Consider the following 15125-nt stretch of genomic DNA (forward strand, 5'->3'; position numbering starts at 1 on the left):
AATAATATGTTTCCTTTATACTCATAATATGCTTTAAGACAGCTATCCACACACTGTTGCTCATCAGTCGCATGCAATTATCAATATTCTTTCCCACGCATAGAAAAGTAAAAACAGCAACTTTCACCTAAATGTCATCTCTGAAGCTTTTTAGCAGTTGTATATTTCTGTTTAGTAATTTTCTGGATTTTATTAAAATCTCAGTGGTAAAAGCACTCCACAATATTTTATTTTATTTTTTTTCTTTTTATTCTGTACTCTAGAGCTCGATAAAATATTTTGCCACTGGGGAAATACAAGTGAGGTGCTAATGGAAGCACAAAACTGTATCATGGATATGGTATAGGCTGTTTACCTGTGTCAAGAAGAAATGACACGCTGCAATGTGTGTTACCATGAGATAACACATGCCTTCTGGGAATTAGGAAACACTGCTTTGCTTGTGCCTTCAGCACACCAGCAGGAATTATCTCATGATAATAAAATAAGTAAACCAAAATGTCTAATTCCTGCGACAAAATGGCAAGGAAAAAATAAACAATAACTTCATTGTTATGAAAGATCACGTTCCTTCCCAATGACAGAAACATTAGTAATTGAAGATGTCTTTGGGTTTTGTATGAGCTATCTGTAAGCCTGTTGATAATATATCCATGTATGTGCCATTTATTATGCATACAGATGTAAATATATAGTATTATGTACCATTTTCAGATGTGTGCAGACATTTGAATGACACCATTTATACCTACACCTTATAAATTATGCAGATCTTTAACTTTGTAACTGTTTAACATGATGTTACCCTTTAATTGGAATTTGGAATTGTTTTGAACACATAGCACTATCACACCTCTTAAAATGCTCTAAATGCTAATGCTGCAATAGAAGAACAGAGCTTTTCACTGCCAGGATTTATGCATGGGCTTATAACTCAGTTTTGGAAACATTTGACGATATTTAATTTTGCAAATAATTAAGTAAGCATATTTAAAAGGTGATGTCAATGTAATTGTTTCTATAAATGGATTTTTATTTTTATTTTTTTTACAGAATGGTAGAGGGAAGCAGCTTTAATCCACAATGGAATACCTTTTGAACTCAACTTTTCTAGTTTTATAGGTACTAGTTATTGAACTTTATGTTGCTTAGAGTACCCTGCAGGATTCTGACACATTGTAAAGCTCTTAACTTTTGAGCTTACAGGGGACTTAGATACTTGAAATACCTCACAGAAAGTCAGGCACATGGCTGTCTCATTGTTCTCATCAGCTCTAGGTAAAATTCTACCACTCTGGACCATGGATTCTTTAGGAGTTTGCTGGAAGCCAAAAAACACTTGGGAGGAGAGGAGAGGAGAGGAGAGGAGAGGAGAGGAGAGGAGAGGAGAGGAGAGGAGAGGAGAGGAGAGGAGAGGAGAGGAGAGGAGAGGAGAGGAGAGGAGAGGAGAGGAGAGGAGAGGAGAGGAGAGGAGAGGAGAGGAGAGGAGAGGAGAGGAGAGGAGAGGAGAGGAGAGGAGAGGAGAGGAGAGGAGAGGAGAGGAGAGGAGAGGAGAGGAGAGGAGAGGAGAGGAGAGGAGAGGAGAGGAGAGGAGAGGAGAGGAGAGGAGAGGAGAGGAGAGGAGAGGAGAGGAGAGGAGAGGAGAGGAGATTATGGGATTTGATTTTAGGATTAGGAGGGTTTTATGTTAGTTATTTATTTGTGTCATTTAATGTATATGCTGTCCATTGAGAATGAAAAGACAGCAGTGGACTACTTACATTCCTTCCTTCAGCTAACTAACATTGATAAAAATATTAATAACAAAAAACAAAACAAAACAAAAAAAGCATTATTATCAGTAAGAGACCAAAGCACAAACCTGTAAATACATGAGCTCCATAAATTGGACCATCAAGACACATTCCTTACACTAGGGTACAGGAATCAGCTCCTGCAGCCCTTGCATTGCCTTGTCTTGCCTTGCCTTGCCTGGCCTTGCCTGGCCTTCCCTTCCCTTGCCTGGGCTTGCCTTGGCTTGCCTTGCCTTGCCTTGCCTCGACTGGCCTTGCCTCGCCTGGGCTTGCCTAGCCTTGCCTGGGCTTGCCTGGCCTTGCCTTGCCTTGCCCGGGCTTGCCTTGCCTGGGCTTGCCTTTCCTGGGCTTGCCTGAGCTTTCCTGGGCTTGCCTTGCCTGGGTTTGCCTTGCCTTGCCTTGCCTGGGTTTTCCTGGGCTTGCCTGAGTATGCCTGGGCTTGCCTGATCTTGCCTGGGTTACCTTGCCTGGACTTGCCTTGCCTGGGGTTGCCTTGCCTTGCCTTGCCTTGCCTTGCCTTGCCTTGTCTTGCTTTGCCTTGCTTTGCCTGGGCTTGCCTTCCCTTGCCTTGCCTTGCCTGGTCTTGCCTTGCCTTGCCTTAACTTGCCTGGGCTTGCCTTGCTTTCCCTGGGCTTGCCTGGGCTTGTCTTGCCTTGCCTTGCCTTCCCTGGGCTTGCCTTGCCTTGCCATGCCTTGCCTGGGCTTGCCTCGGCTTGCCTTGCCTTGCCTTGCCTTGCCTGGGCTTGCCTTGCCTTGCCTTACCTGGACTTGCCTTGCCTGGTCTTGCCTGGTCTTGCCTTGCCTTGCCTTGCCTGGGCTTGGCTTGCCTGGGCTTGCCTTGCCTTGCCTTGCCTTGGCTGTGCTTGGCTTGGTTTGCCTTGCCTTGCCTTGCCTTGCCTTGCCTTGGCTGTGCTTGGCTTGGTTTGCCTTGCCTTGCCTTGCCTTGCCTTGCCTTGCCTTGCCTTGGCTGTGCTTGGCTTGGTTTGCCTTGCCTTGCCTTGCCTGGGCTTGCCTGGGCTTCATGGGCTTGCCTTGCCTAGGCTTCCCTGGGCTTGCCTGGGCTTGCCTTGCCTTGCCTTGCCTTGCCTGGGCTTGCCTTACCTTGCCTTGCCTGAGCTTGCCATGCCTTCCCTGGGCTTGCCTTGCCTTGCCTTGCCTGTGCTTGACTTGCCTTGCCTTGCCTTGCCTTGCCTTGCCTTGCCTTGCCTTGCCTGGGCTTGCCTTGCCTTGCCTGTGCTTGCCTTGACTTGCCTTGCCTTGCCTTTCCTTGACTTGCCTGTGCTTGCCTTGCCTTGCCTTGCCTTGCTTTGCCTTACCTTGCCTTGCCTTGCCTGGGTTTGCCTTGCCTTGCCTTGCCTGGGCTTCCTTGCCTTGCCTTGCCTTGCCTGGCCTTTCCTTATCTTGCCTTGCCTTGCCTGTGCTTGACTTGCCTTGCCTGGGCTTGCCTTGCCTTGCCTCAGGTGTTAGTCCTGCCATCAGGTGTTAGTCCTGCTCTTTGAACACCAAGAATGAAGGTGAAGACACAAATTGGAAGGGATGGGATAGTTGGGGAATATCCTGTTAAATGTGTTTGAATGGAATAGGCTTGGAAAGTTGCTTCTAGAAGGTTGTGTTAGGAGCTGTGCTAGTACAAGGCAAGTATTGGCCACCCAGGCTAGGATAACCCATGAGGGCTGTGCCAGCCCCAGCAGCCTGTCTCCCCAGGCGTCACTGCTGCTCTGGGCCTGCTCTAAAGCTTCCCAATTGCATGAGATATGAGGACTGTTACAAACAAAACAGTCAGGTACCAAGGTAAAAGTAGTTGTGTAAGTACTTGGACAGGATTATATGCCTTCTCACCTTGTTAAGGAATTTCCATATTCTTTGATAACATTATCACAGAATCACAGAATTTCTAGGTTGGAAGAGACCTCAAGATCATCGAGTCCAACCTCTGACCTATCGCTAACAGTCCCCACTAAACCATATCCCTAAGCTCTACATCTAAACGTCTTTTAAAGACTTCCAGGGATGGTGACTCTACCACTTCCCTGGGCAGCCTGCTCCAGTGTCTAACAACCCTTTCAGTAAAGAAGTTCTTCCTAACATCTAACCTAAAACTCCCCTGGCACAACTTAAGCCCATTCCCCCTCGTCCTGTCACCAGGCACGTGGGAGAACAGGCCAACCCCCACCTCACTACAGCCTCCTTTAAGGTATCTGTAGAGAGCAATAAGGTCGCCCCTGAGCCTCCTCTTCTCCAGGCTGAACAAGCCCAGCTCCTTCAGCCACTCCTCGTAGGACTTGTTCTCCAGGCCCCTCACCAGCTTCGTCGCCCTTCTCTGGACTCACTCAAGCACCTTGATGTCCTTCTTGTAGCGAGGGGCCCAAAACTGAACACAGTACTCGAGGTGCAGCCTCACCACAGCCGAGTACAGGGGGACGATCACCTCCCTAGCCCTGCTGGTCACAGTGTTTCTGATACAAGCCAGGATGCCGCTGGCCTTCTTGGCCACCTGAGCACACTGCTGGCTCATATTCAGCCGACTGTCCACCATCACTCCCAGGTCCTTCTCTGCCTGGCAGCTCTCCAACCACTCATCTCCCAGCCTGTAGCTCTGTTTGGGGTTATTGCGCCCCAGGTGCAGGACCCGGCACTTGGCCTTGTTGAACTTCATGCAGTTGACCTCAGCCCATCGGTGCAGCCTATCCAGATCCTCCTGCAGAGCTTTCCTACCCTCGAGCAGATCGACACATGCGCATAGGTTGGTGTCATCTGCAAACTTACTGAGGGTGCACTCAATGCCCTCGTCCAGATCATTGATGAATATATTAAAAAGGATTATTCTGAATCTAAATTAAGGAATAGTCATTTGCCAGTCATTAACATTTTCCTTGTTGCTGGCCACAGTAAATGAGCCTACAGTGAGCAAGTGATTGTTAAATATTAGTCAATTTTGTTGGATCATCCTCCCTAAACTGAACAACCTTTTTCTTGGCTTTGTCCCTTTGTATTTCATTTTCTCCCTGTTACTTACTATGCCCATTTATTGCATCATTTGCATTTTAGACTGTCCTTCCACTTGTCCTTCACATCTTGGCATGCTGTGTACTGGTGATAATAATAACCAAGATCTAGATTCTGAGCCTGTTAATAGAAGAATAAATCTGAAGCATCTGTGTTGGCCTCAGCTAAGGTTTACAGAGCTTGCAAGGACCATGATCTTGACACTGAAGTACAAATATGCATGAGCTTTTAGCACATATAGTGCTGTAGTATCGAAGCTTTTGTTTGTACGCAACCTTAAAAACACTAGGCTCCTGATCTCTGAGTGTTAAAACAAACGGGTGTTATAAAGAATTAGCAGCACTCCTAATTAGCAACACAGCTACAATGAGAGTGGAACCTATCAGCATGCACCACTTTGTTATTATTACTGGGAATTAATGCTTGCTTTGGCCTGTAAAATGAGTCACGCCAAGGTCTGTCTGCATTAGGGATGACGGGGAGCAGATTGCCTTCTGGTATATACTGGGACAGCCCCAGTGGGGTCAACAGAGAGGAGCTGTCTCACAGCCTCAGGGGTGATGGCCTTAGGGACTCTGCCATCAGCCTCACCGGGAGCAGGATGAAGTCTCCAGCGTGTTTTCTCCAAGAGTGAAACAAAATGAATAGCTAACTAGGAACGAAAACTAGGGCAAGAAAAAAAACACTTCCACAAATGTGCGGTTCACTTTCAGTGATTCAAGTTTACTGTACATGCTACATCAAAACAAACCTTTGCAATTAAATTTTTCTTGGGGGAAGGGAGGTAGTTTTTTCTGAACTCCTACACCCTTGTTAAAAGCTTAAAACAGGCCAAGTTGTGCAAGGATCTGTTGAGACTGATGTGGCAGGAAAGCGCGCTGTGACCACTCCCATCCGTGTGAAAGAAGAAAGGACCAGCTCCTGAAGTGAAGTCTGCCCTCGCGCAGCTTCATCTTCCTCCCACATGCTCGTGTCAGCAGTCCTGATGCGGGAGCAGGAGCCCTATCCAGCCCTTACTCAGCAACAACTGCTATGGAAATCAGAGGGAAGGGTGCGTGCTCAGCTGCTTTTTATCCATCAGGATTAAACTACGGCGAGTTTTGTTTCCAGTAAGAGCTCTGTAACAAATGACCAGAAGGCCTTAAGATTTGGTCGGGTGGACTTATAATGTGCTGCTGTGGGGCAAAATCAGCAATGTAGTAAAAATGCCAAACATTAGGCTTGAGACACAAATCTAACCTGAAAAATGTGTATACCTTTTTTGCAGCTGGAACAAACTCTGGTGTTCTCAAAGCTGGGCTTGCAGACCTTACTGGAAAATTGGTTTAGCACTCCAGTGAGATCTTCTGACCCATGCTTCATGCCAAGCATATCAGATCTCTGTTAAACAAACAAACAAACAAAACTATTTTCTTAAGCAAACCATTAGTTTACTAAACTTACTCTCTTCTATTTTAGTTATTTTTTTTTTAGTGCTCATAAGATGTGCTGGACTTTATGATACTTCAGTTGGGTGTCTTTAATTTATTTTACATCACTATCACTAGCACTGCTTAGCTGTGTTTTGAACAGGATATTCCAGAACAAAGACTGGCATTTTCCTCCACCCGTGTGATCACTGGCATCACCCCACAGCATTTTCCCGGGGTCTGAATGGAGCTGATGAGTTACAGAGGGGACAATTTCTGTAGCAGCAGAGGCATACTGGGTGTCAGATAGTAATGACTGGCCATGCTCGACCCTGACGGATTTGAGTCGTGACCTAGATGTGGGAAGCAGCGGATCACCTAACAACATGAAATACAAACATAATCCATTACCTTTATTAAATACAGTGTTGCATTTCTTCCTACTACAGATATATAATGACCATGCTGTGGGCAAAGATGAAAATAGAATGCTTGACATTATGCATTTATATAATACATAATAATGCTTAGCATACATATAGCACTGTTCATTTTCAAAACCCACAAAATCATTGAAAATTATATATAAAAAAAAAAAGCAAGATAGTATATTGGTTCATAATTTAAAATATTCCCCCCCCACACACTAAAACTCACATGTAAATGCATCACATGAAGGAGATCTATGGCCAGATTCTGATCAATTTTTTTTGGTGAAAATATTAAGCATCTTTGAAGTCAATGGAAAACTCCCGGCAATATAACCAAAATCAGAATCTAGATCCTATTTCTACATGCCATAAAGCTGAGCTGTTACTGGATAGCATGGCACATCTAAAAATAAACCTTTAGGTTTATTTTTAGCTCATTCTGGAATTGTGTTGACATTCTTTCTTTCTTTCTTCTCTGGCTAATTTAAAATGTTAGATCCAATGCTGTGCTTCTTTTCTTGCCTTTCATGTTCTTGTATCTGTTTCCATGCAGCCTCCCTTCCGAGACTGGGTGAGCAAGATGATGTGTCTGCGCAAGACGATGGCACTGGTTGCAGACTAAGGCCCTGCAGGGTCACTTATCACATCTCAGGGGGGACATTTTAATATGATATTTAATGCGCCCTGAAAATGCACAAGATGAGACCTTAAAGTACTTCTGGACAACAAGGCTCAAGCTAGCAGTATGGTTGCTTGCTAAATGTTGTAAGCTCTTTGAAGGAGACCTCTGGAACCTTTCCTCCTTTATAACCATCGCTAAAGCCATGACAGGCAAGGATATTACCAGCTCCGGCTCAGCTGCTGCTACAGGATGTCTGATGGCCTTTCTCTGCTCCCAATAACCTCGGAGAAGTCTGTACAAATTTCAGTCCAGCGTTCAGTCTGCTGTGAGACGTACTCAGTATGGTTCATGGCAGTAAGCAGTTGTTTGCCATTTTGTTCCCCAATCAAGTTCTGGGAGGGATAAAATTTACTTTCTCTTGTGGGAGTACCTCATTCATTTCAACAGGCCGTTGTGGTTTAACTGTTAAAAAGTCCAAGAATGCCTGAGTCAGATATTTCCTTCCAACATTTTATTCCATCCTGTCATTTTGTCAATTATCTTTACGACTATTCTGCCAATTTAATGCTGTCAGCATAAAACAAAACAGGAGCACTGCAATTTTTTCAGGGGGAGGTGGAAAAAAAAGTACCCAACTTCCCAAGACATTTGAAAATGGCAGAATGACTCAGTAAAAAATGAAACCCAGTCCACTCAGCAAGGTATCTTAACCAAATAAGATATTATAAAAATAAGAAACAATAGTAAAATAAAAGTTGTCCTGAATAGGTAAATAAATAAATTCACTCATGGAGACACACATGCTTAAATCTTTCAGTCAGAAGTTTAGCTAAAACCTTAAAGCAAGAAATAATCTTAAAATCTTCACCTGTGGCACCTTCTTTGGTCAGCTTATAATAGGAAAGAAAAGACTGCTGGAAGTGACACCGGACTCACTGGAGATTGCATAGGGTTTTTGCAGTAGTTAAAGACTTCCCTGCATCAGAATAATTCATTGGATTAATTCTTACCAAACCCTGAAATTATTCATAGATAATAATCCATTCTAGTTTGGATCTGAATACACAATGCTACTGCAGGATAGTTTTACACCTTTCTGCATCAACAAGCTCTCGTTACGCTACCACAACATGCATCTTTGGAAAAATCAGATCCTGATAGGGACAGCAGCTCCATTTAGCAGAGTTTCTGTTTCCACAGAAACCACACCACTGATGTCTGCAGAGGGCAGATGCAGAGTGAGAACATCTGTGACCACTTAGGTTAATTGCCTTTCCCAACTCTTCCCCCACTTTCGGTCTCTGATGGCCCTCTGAAGATCAATGGCAGATCACAAGGCTTCTTGTTGCAGGCATTCTGCCATCCTGCCCCATCTCCTGGGGTTATCTAAATCTGGTTTTAAATCTGTATCCCGAGGGTCTCAGAGGACTACTTATAGTCTGCTGTCTCCTTTGTCCCTGGCTTCCTCTCTGCTTGTCAGGCCTACAGCTGTAGCAACAGCTAGAGAAGCTTCCCTGATTCACAAGACTAATGCACATTATGTCATATGTGGCAGGCTCAGGCACAGCTTTGATACAAATCATGCAAGTACCTGCTTTAAATAGTTATTTTACTCTTTAACTTATTTTCGTAGCAAACAAATATTTTTCAGATAAAGACACACCAAAGTGTTGCCTTATGTTACAGATGTTTCAAATGCACTATATTACCTAAATTTATCTTTTCATTGTTATTACTTGCTGGATTATGTTGTAGTTTTTTCAAAGAATGTTAATGTTTAAAAAAAAAGAAAAAAGATATAGACAGTGATGATGCATGGAAATGATTCAAGCCTTACCTCCTCTACCATTATACTTAATCTAAATCCAAGCTACAAAAAGAAAAGAAAATGAAACTTCTAAGAAGTGAGTTTGAAACCACCACTGAAACCCACAACAGTCAAAAAAGGGAGAGGAAAATGAAAACAAGTGCTTACATTCGTGCAGTTGCCATTGCCCCAGGTTTTGTTGTGGTTCTACCTCAGTGCTATGGTGGCTTGCTAGTTTCCTTTTTGAAACTCTTCAGATGTGGTAAGAAGTTGGCTGTGGCTGTAGAGACTGGGGGAGTCAAAGGAAAGATGAGATATCAAAGCTGAAGAAAACAATTTCAACTACTTACTTTTAGCAATGATTATTAAGACCCAGTACAGAGCTCTTTAGCAACGCAGGACCCATTTACAACCCTTTTCTGTTTTTCAGAGAAAACTGTTTTTCTGTTCATCAGAGGCATGCCCAGGGACAAGGGGAACCTCTTCGCTAATGGTCCTTCAGACCATTGGCAATGAACTAGGACTGCCCTCACGGCTTGTTCCTCAAGTTTACAGCTTATTTTAAGGTGCTCTTCCTTCTGTGAAACAGATTTGGTAATACTGTTTTAGAAGCTTTGGAGATTTACAAGTGCAAGAAAGCTCTGTAAATACAAAGTGCTTTTAGGATTTTATTGTATTCCTCACAGGGATCCAGAGCAACCTGTGATAAATGCTGCTTTTATTTACTGTTTTCACATTAAGTTCTTACATAGACATTCTTATAGCAGTTCCTTATAATGGTATGGAAACAATAAAATCTTCAGTTACCTAGAAAATGTGAAGAGACAAACTTAACTATAGTCAAATCTCAGTACAATTGACCTTGAGATGAGTTTTGGCCTGTTAAATCTGTGTAAACTTCTATTTGCATACACACAATAAAATATATACAATAGGTATGTATTCCTATTAAACTCAAAAATATTTTTTTTTTATTTTTTTTATTAGATTTGTTTGGAGGCTTAAAGTACTGGGGGCAAGTTAAAGTATAACTTTCCACCAACACTGTACTTCCCAATGATTCTTGTGGCAAAAACAGAATCTTGACTGCAACTAATAATATATTTACAAAGCCTACACACATACAATAGTTGTCTTTCATGAAAGTAAACAATCCATGGAGCCTTGTATCTGTAGTTGGTAATGACCTCAGGAGTTAATGCTATTGCAGACTTATTACATACAGATAGAAATATATTACTTCTTACAAATTTTATCATAGAATGATTTGGGTTGGAATGGATCTTTAAAGATTATCTAGTCCAACCCTCCTGCTGTGGGCAGGGACACCTCCCACTAGATCAGGCTGCTCAAAGCCCCATCCAACCTGGCCTTGAACACTTCCATGGATGCGGCATCCACAGCTTCTCTGGGCAACCTGCTCCAGGGCCTCAACACCCACACAAGAAAGATTTTTTCCTCATATCTAGTCTAAGCCTACTTTCTTTTAGTTTAAAACCATTGTATTAACTCTACACTCCCTCATAAAAAGTCCCTCCCCAGCTTTAATGTAGGTCCCCTTTCAATACTGGAAGGCCACTATAAGGTCCCCCAGAACCTTCCCTTCTCTAGGCTAAATTAACCCAGCTCTCTCAGCTGTCTTCATAGGAGAGGTGCTCCAGCCCTCTGATCACCCTCATGGCCTTTCTCTGGACTTGCTCCAACAGGTCTGTGTCTTTCTTGTGCGAGGGGCTCTGGAGCTAAATGCAGAACTCCAGGTGGGGTCTCACAAGATCAGAGTAGAGGGGGAGAATCACCTCAATATCTACCTGGATATTGAGCCTTCAGGCATGACTGTAAGAAAGTGCGACCATCCAGCTAATTCTTTACCCACCAAGTGGTCCATCCAACAAATCCATGTCTCTCCAAGTTAGCAATGTCATGCAGGACAGTGTCAAATGCTTTGCACAAGTCCACGTAGATGATGTCAGTTGCTCTTCCCCTATTCACCAATGCTGTAACCCCATCATAGAAGACCACCAGGCATGATCTGCCCTTAGTGAAGCCGTGTTGGCTGTCACCAATCACCTCCTTGTTTTCCGTGTGCCTTTGCACAGTTTCCTAGAGGAACTGTTTCATGCTCTTGCTGGGCACAGAGGTGAGACTGACTGGCCTGTATAGTTCCCTGGGTCTTCCTTTTTTCCCTTTTTAAAAATGGGGGCAATGTTTCCTCTCTTCCACTCAATGGGAACTTTACTGGACTGCCATGACATCTCAGATACGATGGACAGTGTCTTAGCAACTTCACCTGACAATTCTCTCAGGATCTTCCTTTTTCAGGTCTTTCATTTTATTTTTCACTATATAGTAGATGTTCCGGTATAATGAAAGGCAATAAAGACCAAGATTTAGGTCTATTTTGTTCACATTCAAGTGGTCACCCAATCACTGTGTTATTTCTGAACCTCACTCATTTGATATTAAGAATCAGATTTGGAAAATTTTTGGGGAAAAAAAGTTCATTCAGGTTAGTGCCTGAAATTGCTAGTACAGTTGTGGATAATACTCGGGGTTAAGGTGGTGGAACATCCACCCTCCAACCCTGAAGTTCAACCCAGTTCCCTAATGCATTGTAGAAGACTCCAGGCCATCCCAAGGCAGTAGGCTCATGCTGGGGAGACATTTCTGTGCTTGCGCTTGCCTGTACGTGGCTCCCAGCCGGCACATCCCTGAGAACACAAAGTAAAGTGGGCCTCAGAAACAGCCAGCTGGCTTCTTGAAGGACAAGGCATTTGGGCTTGGCTGCAACAGGACACAAGGCAATGAGTCCATTTGCCTATGAGCCAAGAAGCTGAAGCTGACTCACTGCTGGAGCTCCCCTTGGGATGGACAAGTGCCTACAGAGCCAACTGACACCTTAATTTCCTTACTAAACAAAGTTGTCTGGTCATAAATAAATGTGATATTTCTGGGAAAAATGTGGAGAATTAGCACTTTTCAGAATAATAACGGTGTAGGAGCTTACATCTTGTACTCTGCCTCCTCTCTCTTTGCCTAACAAGCAGCCAGGAATAAAACAAAAACAGGTACTCACCCAGGCTCGAGTAGGGACCTATGCAAGTTTCTTAGAACTTGGGCTAAAAGTTGAGATCCATCCCAAACCTGCCTATTTACACGAGTGTGTTCCTCTCACTTGTGATGGGAGAAGTAAAGACTTCCTCCAGCCTCTCAAAACACGGATCCCAAGAGCAACACTCCTGCTGCCTTCCCACCTTTGCCAAATGATAGCTTTGGGCTTGCAGCGTGCTGCTCGCAGCCCTCCATCCCTGCAGAGGCTGAGTGTGGAGCTCTGCTGTTGCTGGCATCCCAGCCCTGCCTGCGCTTTGTGACTCACGCTGGGCATGGAGTGGGAGTTAATGCTGCTTGGAGCAGCAATAACTTTCTGCATATTTTAGGGCAGGTCTCTGACAGTTCAGAGCATCCTTCTTGCAGACTATTTTTGTGCTCAGCCCATTGCCCATGTTGAGCTTTGTGTCTCCAGAGAGCAGGTGAGGGATGGCAGCATTACCTCTGTAGCTGCTTGCTCCTCCATACAGCTCCTCAGCTGCCCTCTCTGCATTTTCTCACTGGGGGGTGGAAAGGCCTGTAATAATAACCAACAAAAATTAGACCAAGCTATTAAACAAATGGGTGACCTCATTACTGTGAAAGACGCAGGTGATAAGAGTAACAACCATGGCCAAAACAACTGCAAAGCAGGTCTGCAGGTAACAGGAATTATTATGTACTTTCAATTTCTGATGAACCAAAATGTTCATATGTCTTACTGACTGAAACATTCAAGCTGCAAGGCAGGAAGTCTTTCGAAGCTTTCCTTCAGCCAGTGGTGCCATTAAATACATTTAGAAAACATTTGAGTTTACACTGCTTTCTTTGCTGACCACAAGCGCACAGACAAATCTATACCACGGCGGGCTGGCATCAGGGGGAGCAGTGACCAAGGAAGGGTTGCAGAGCCAGGCCCCACACACAGCCCTAGACACAGCTTTGTACTTATTTGGGATAAAAGTGAGCGCATTTTGATGAGCTAAGCAACCAAACTGGGTTAATATCCAGTTTGTCAACAAACTTGTTTTGGCTTGCTGGTGAGACCACGGTTGTTTACCCCGAGTAAACCCAATCTTGGCTTATTTTGTTCCCATAAAAATGAAGGGTTGTGAAAGTCTCCTCACAGTCGGTAGTGCCAGCAATGATCTAGGAGCTTGCTGAGGTGCTCACCAAGATTTCAGAGGCTTTGAGCTGAGGAGTAGCTGGGAAGCTCTGCCTTTCCAGACAGACAAATCATGCATGCTCAGAGCAACGTGATGCTGAGTGTGCAAAGAGAGACTGGGCTAACACGGAGATGTCCTCTGTGTGTGCGTGTGTCAGCAGCAGAGGAAGAGCTGCGCTCCCAAGCATCTGGAAAACTGGTGTCGGCTGAGCAGTTGCTGAGGCTGTTTTTAGGCTTGGGGTACCTCCTGAATGACACCAGAGGTAGATCAGCCAGAACTGAACACATTTGTAGGTAAAATATAACAAAATACCTCCTTTCACAAGTGCACAAGGGCTTCCTGGAGATAGGTGTGCAGCGTACCAAGTGCACTCCGGAATATTTTTTGTAAATAGTCTTTGAGACTAAGGATTGCTTGCTGAATTTATTAGCGTGTTTACAAACTCGGCTATGAAAACCCTGAGCCGTCGCAATGGAAATTCAGGCACACTGTTCTCCTTTTGGTTCTGGCGGTGGGGCACTTTTTCATTTTCCCGGATTATTTTTAGAGGGGCTGGTCGGTTTCATACCAAAAGCTGCTGCCGCGTAAACACCACCAACTTCTCCAGGGACAAAAAAATAAATAATAATAATAATAAAAAAATGCGTGCGTGTTCCTAATTTCAAGCCCATGAGCTCACCAGCTAAGCCTCCGAGGGCCCGGCCGGGAGCGGGGGGCCGCGGTGGCCGGGTGGCGGCCGGGGGGCACACACACGCCTAGATGCGGGCAGGTGCTGCCAGCCTCCGCGGGGCCGAGGCCGGGCGGCAGCAGCAGCAGCAGGAGGAGGAGGAGGAGGAGGAGGAGGAGGAGGAGGAGGAGGAGGAGGAGGAGGGACGGGGAAGGCCGCGGCGGGAGGAGGGGGAGGAGGAGGAGGAGGAGGAGGAGGAGCCGCTGCCGGATGCTGCGAGGAGGCGCCGTGGCCGCCCTGCGCTGCCGGCCGCTCACCTGAGCGGGCAGCAGGCGGGGCAGGAGGGGCCGTGCGGCCGAGCTGCGCGGAGCCCGGAGCCCGGAGCCCGGTGGCTGCGGCGGTGAAGGGGGCGGGCGGGCGGGCGCGGCCATGGCGCCGGGCGCCTAGCGGGGCCGGCGGGCGGCAGGAGGCCCGGCCCGCCCGGAGCGCCCGGCTGCCGGCGGGGCTGCGCGGCCTAGGCTGAGCGGGCGGCCCCACCGCCCCCTCCCGGCTCGCAAGATGTCCACCCGCACGCCGCTGCCCACCGTCAACGAGCGGGACGCGGAGAACGTGAGTCCACCCCCACCCCCCCTTCTCCGGCCCCGGCCCCTGCCCCTGCCCCCGGCTGCACCGGGGAGAGGCCTCCGGGCCGCGCCGCCCCTGCCCGGGCAGCCGCCCTTTGTTTGGGGCGCACCTTGGCGCTGTGCTGCTGCCGGCCTGTTGCTGCCGGGCTGCCGCTGCCTGGCTTTGTGTGGCGCCGCGGGGAGGCCGTGTGCCCGGCCCCGCTCCCTCCCCGCTGGGTTCGTGGTGCCTGCCTTTGTGCTCGGCTGGGGCGTCCCTGCGCGCCTCCTCCCGGGGTGGGGTGGTGGGCGCTTTGTGGCGGGGTTCCTGCGGGGAGCAGCCCCGCCGCCTCGGAGCACAGCGCCCGAGAGATCCCCAAAGTCCCGGACTTTGTCTGGCCCTGGCTGCCCGGTGTGAGCACTTAGCCAGGCGGTGGGATGGGAGGTGTGAAATGTGCCTCTTAGGTGAGGGAGCCGAGATTAAACGAGGTATGCTCGGCATGCGCCCTCGATATCATTAGCTGCCTTCGGGAAAAGTGGC

The 15125-nt window shown here is 46.5% G+C and overlaps 1 protein-coding gene and 1 long non-coding RNA gene across 12 annotated transcripts in view; one reads left to right on the forward strand and one right to left on the reverse strand.

Moving 5' to 3' along the window:
• Nucleotides 1-5501: 5501 nt before the first annotated feature.
• Nucleotides 5502-14876, reverse strand: LOC137853559 (uncharacterized). 6 transcript variants are annotated; one of them, XR_011094571.1, is made up of 6 exons: nucleotides 14719-14876; nucleotides 12616-12690; nucleotides 9237-9357; nucleotides 8130-8237; nucleotides 6620-7723; nucleotides 5502-6179 (listed from the first exon to the last, which is right to left on the reverse strand). It is a non-coding gene; the product is annotated as an uncharacterized lncRNA (long non-coding RNA). The 6 variants fall into 6 exon arrangements; XR_011094570.1 differs by lacking the exons at nucleotides 9237-9357; nucleotides 12616-12690; nucleotides 14719-14876 and having other exon boundaries at nucleotides 5502-5917; nucleotides 6056-6179; nucleotides 8130-8831; XR_011094569.1 differs by lacking the exons at nucleotides 9237-9357; nucleotides 12616-12690; nucleotides 14719-14876 and having other exon boundaries at nucleotides 5502-5974; nucleotides 6056-6179; nucleotides 8130-8831.
• The window catches only part of MARK1 (microtubule affinity regulating kinase 1), a 56930-nt gene continuing 56042 nt past the window's right edge, over nucleotides 14238-15125 (forward strand). For 2 of the 6 annotated variants that reach the window (XM_068676035.1, XM_068676039.1), the window contains exon 1: nucleotides 14238-14594. In XM_068676035.1, coding sequence (XP_068532136.1) covers nucleotides 14544-14594 — 51 coding nt within the window. In that variant the 5' untranslated portion in view covers nucleotides 14238-14543. The remainder of the gene's footprint in view (nucleotides 14595-15125) is intronic. The other 4 variants (XM_068676036.1, XM_068676037.1, XM_068676038.1 and 1 more) reach the window with 2 other exon arrangements.

This window comes from Anas acuta, chromosome 3 (assembly GCF_963932015.1).
Source record: "Anas acuta chromosome 3, bAnaAcu1.1, whole genome shotgun sequence".
NCBI classification, from domain to species: domain Eukaryota; kingdom Metazoa; phylum Chordata; class Aves; order Anseriformes; family Anatidae; genus Anas; species Anas acuta.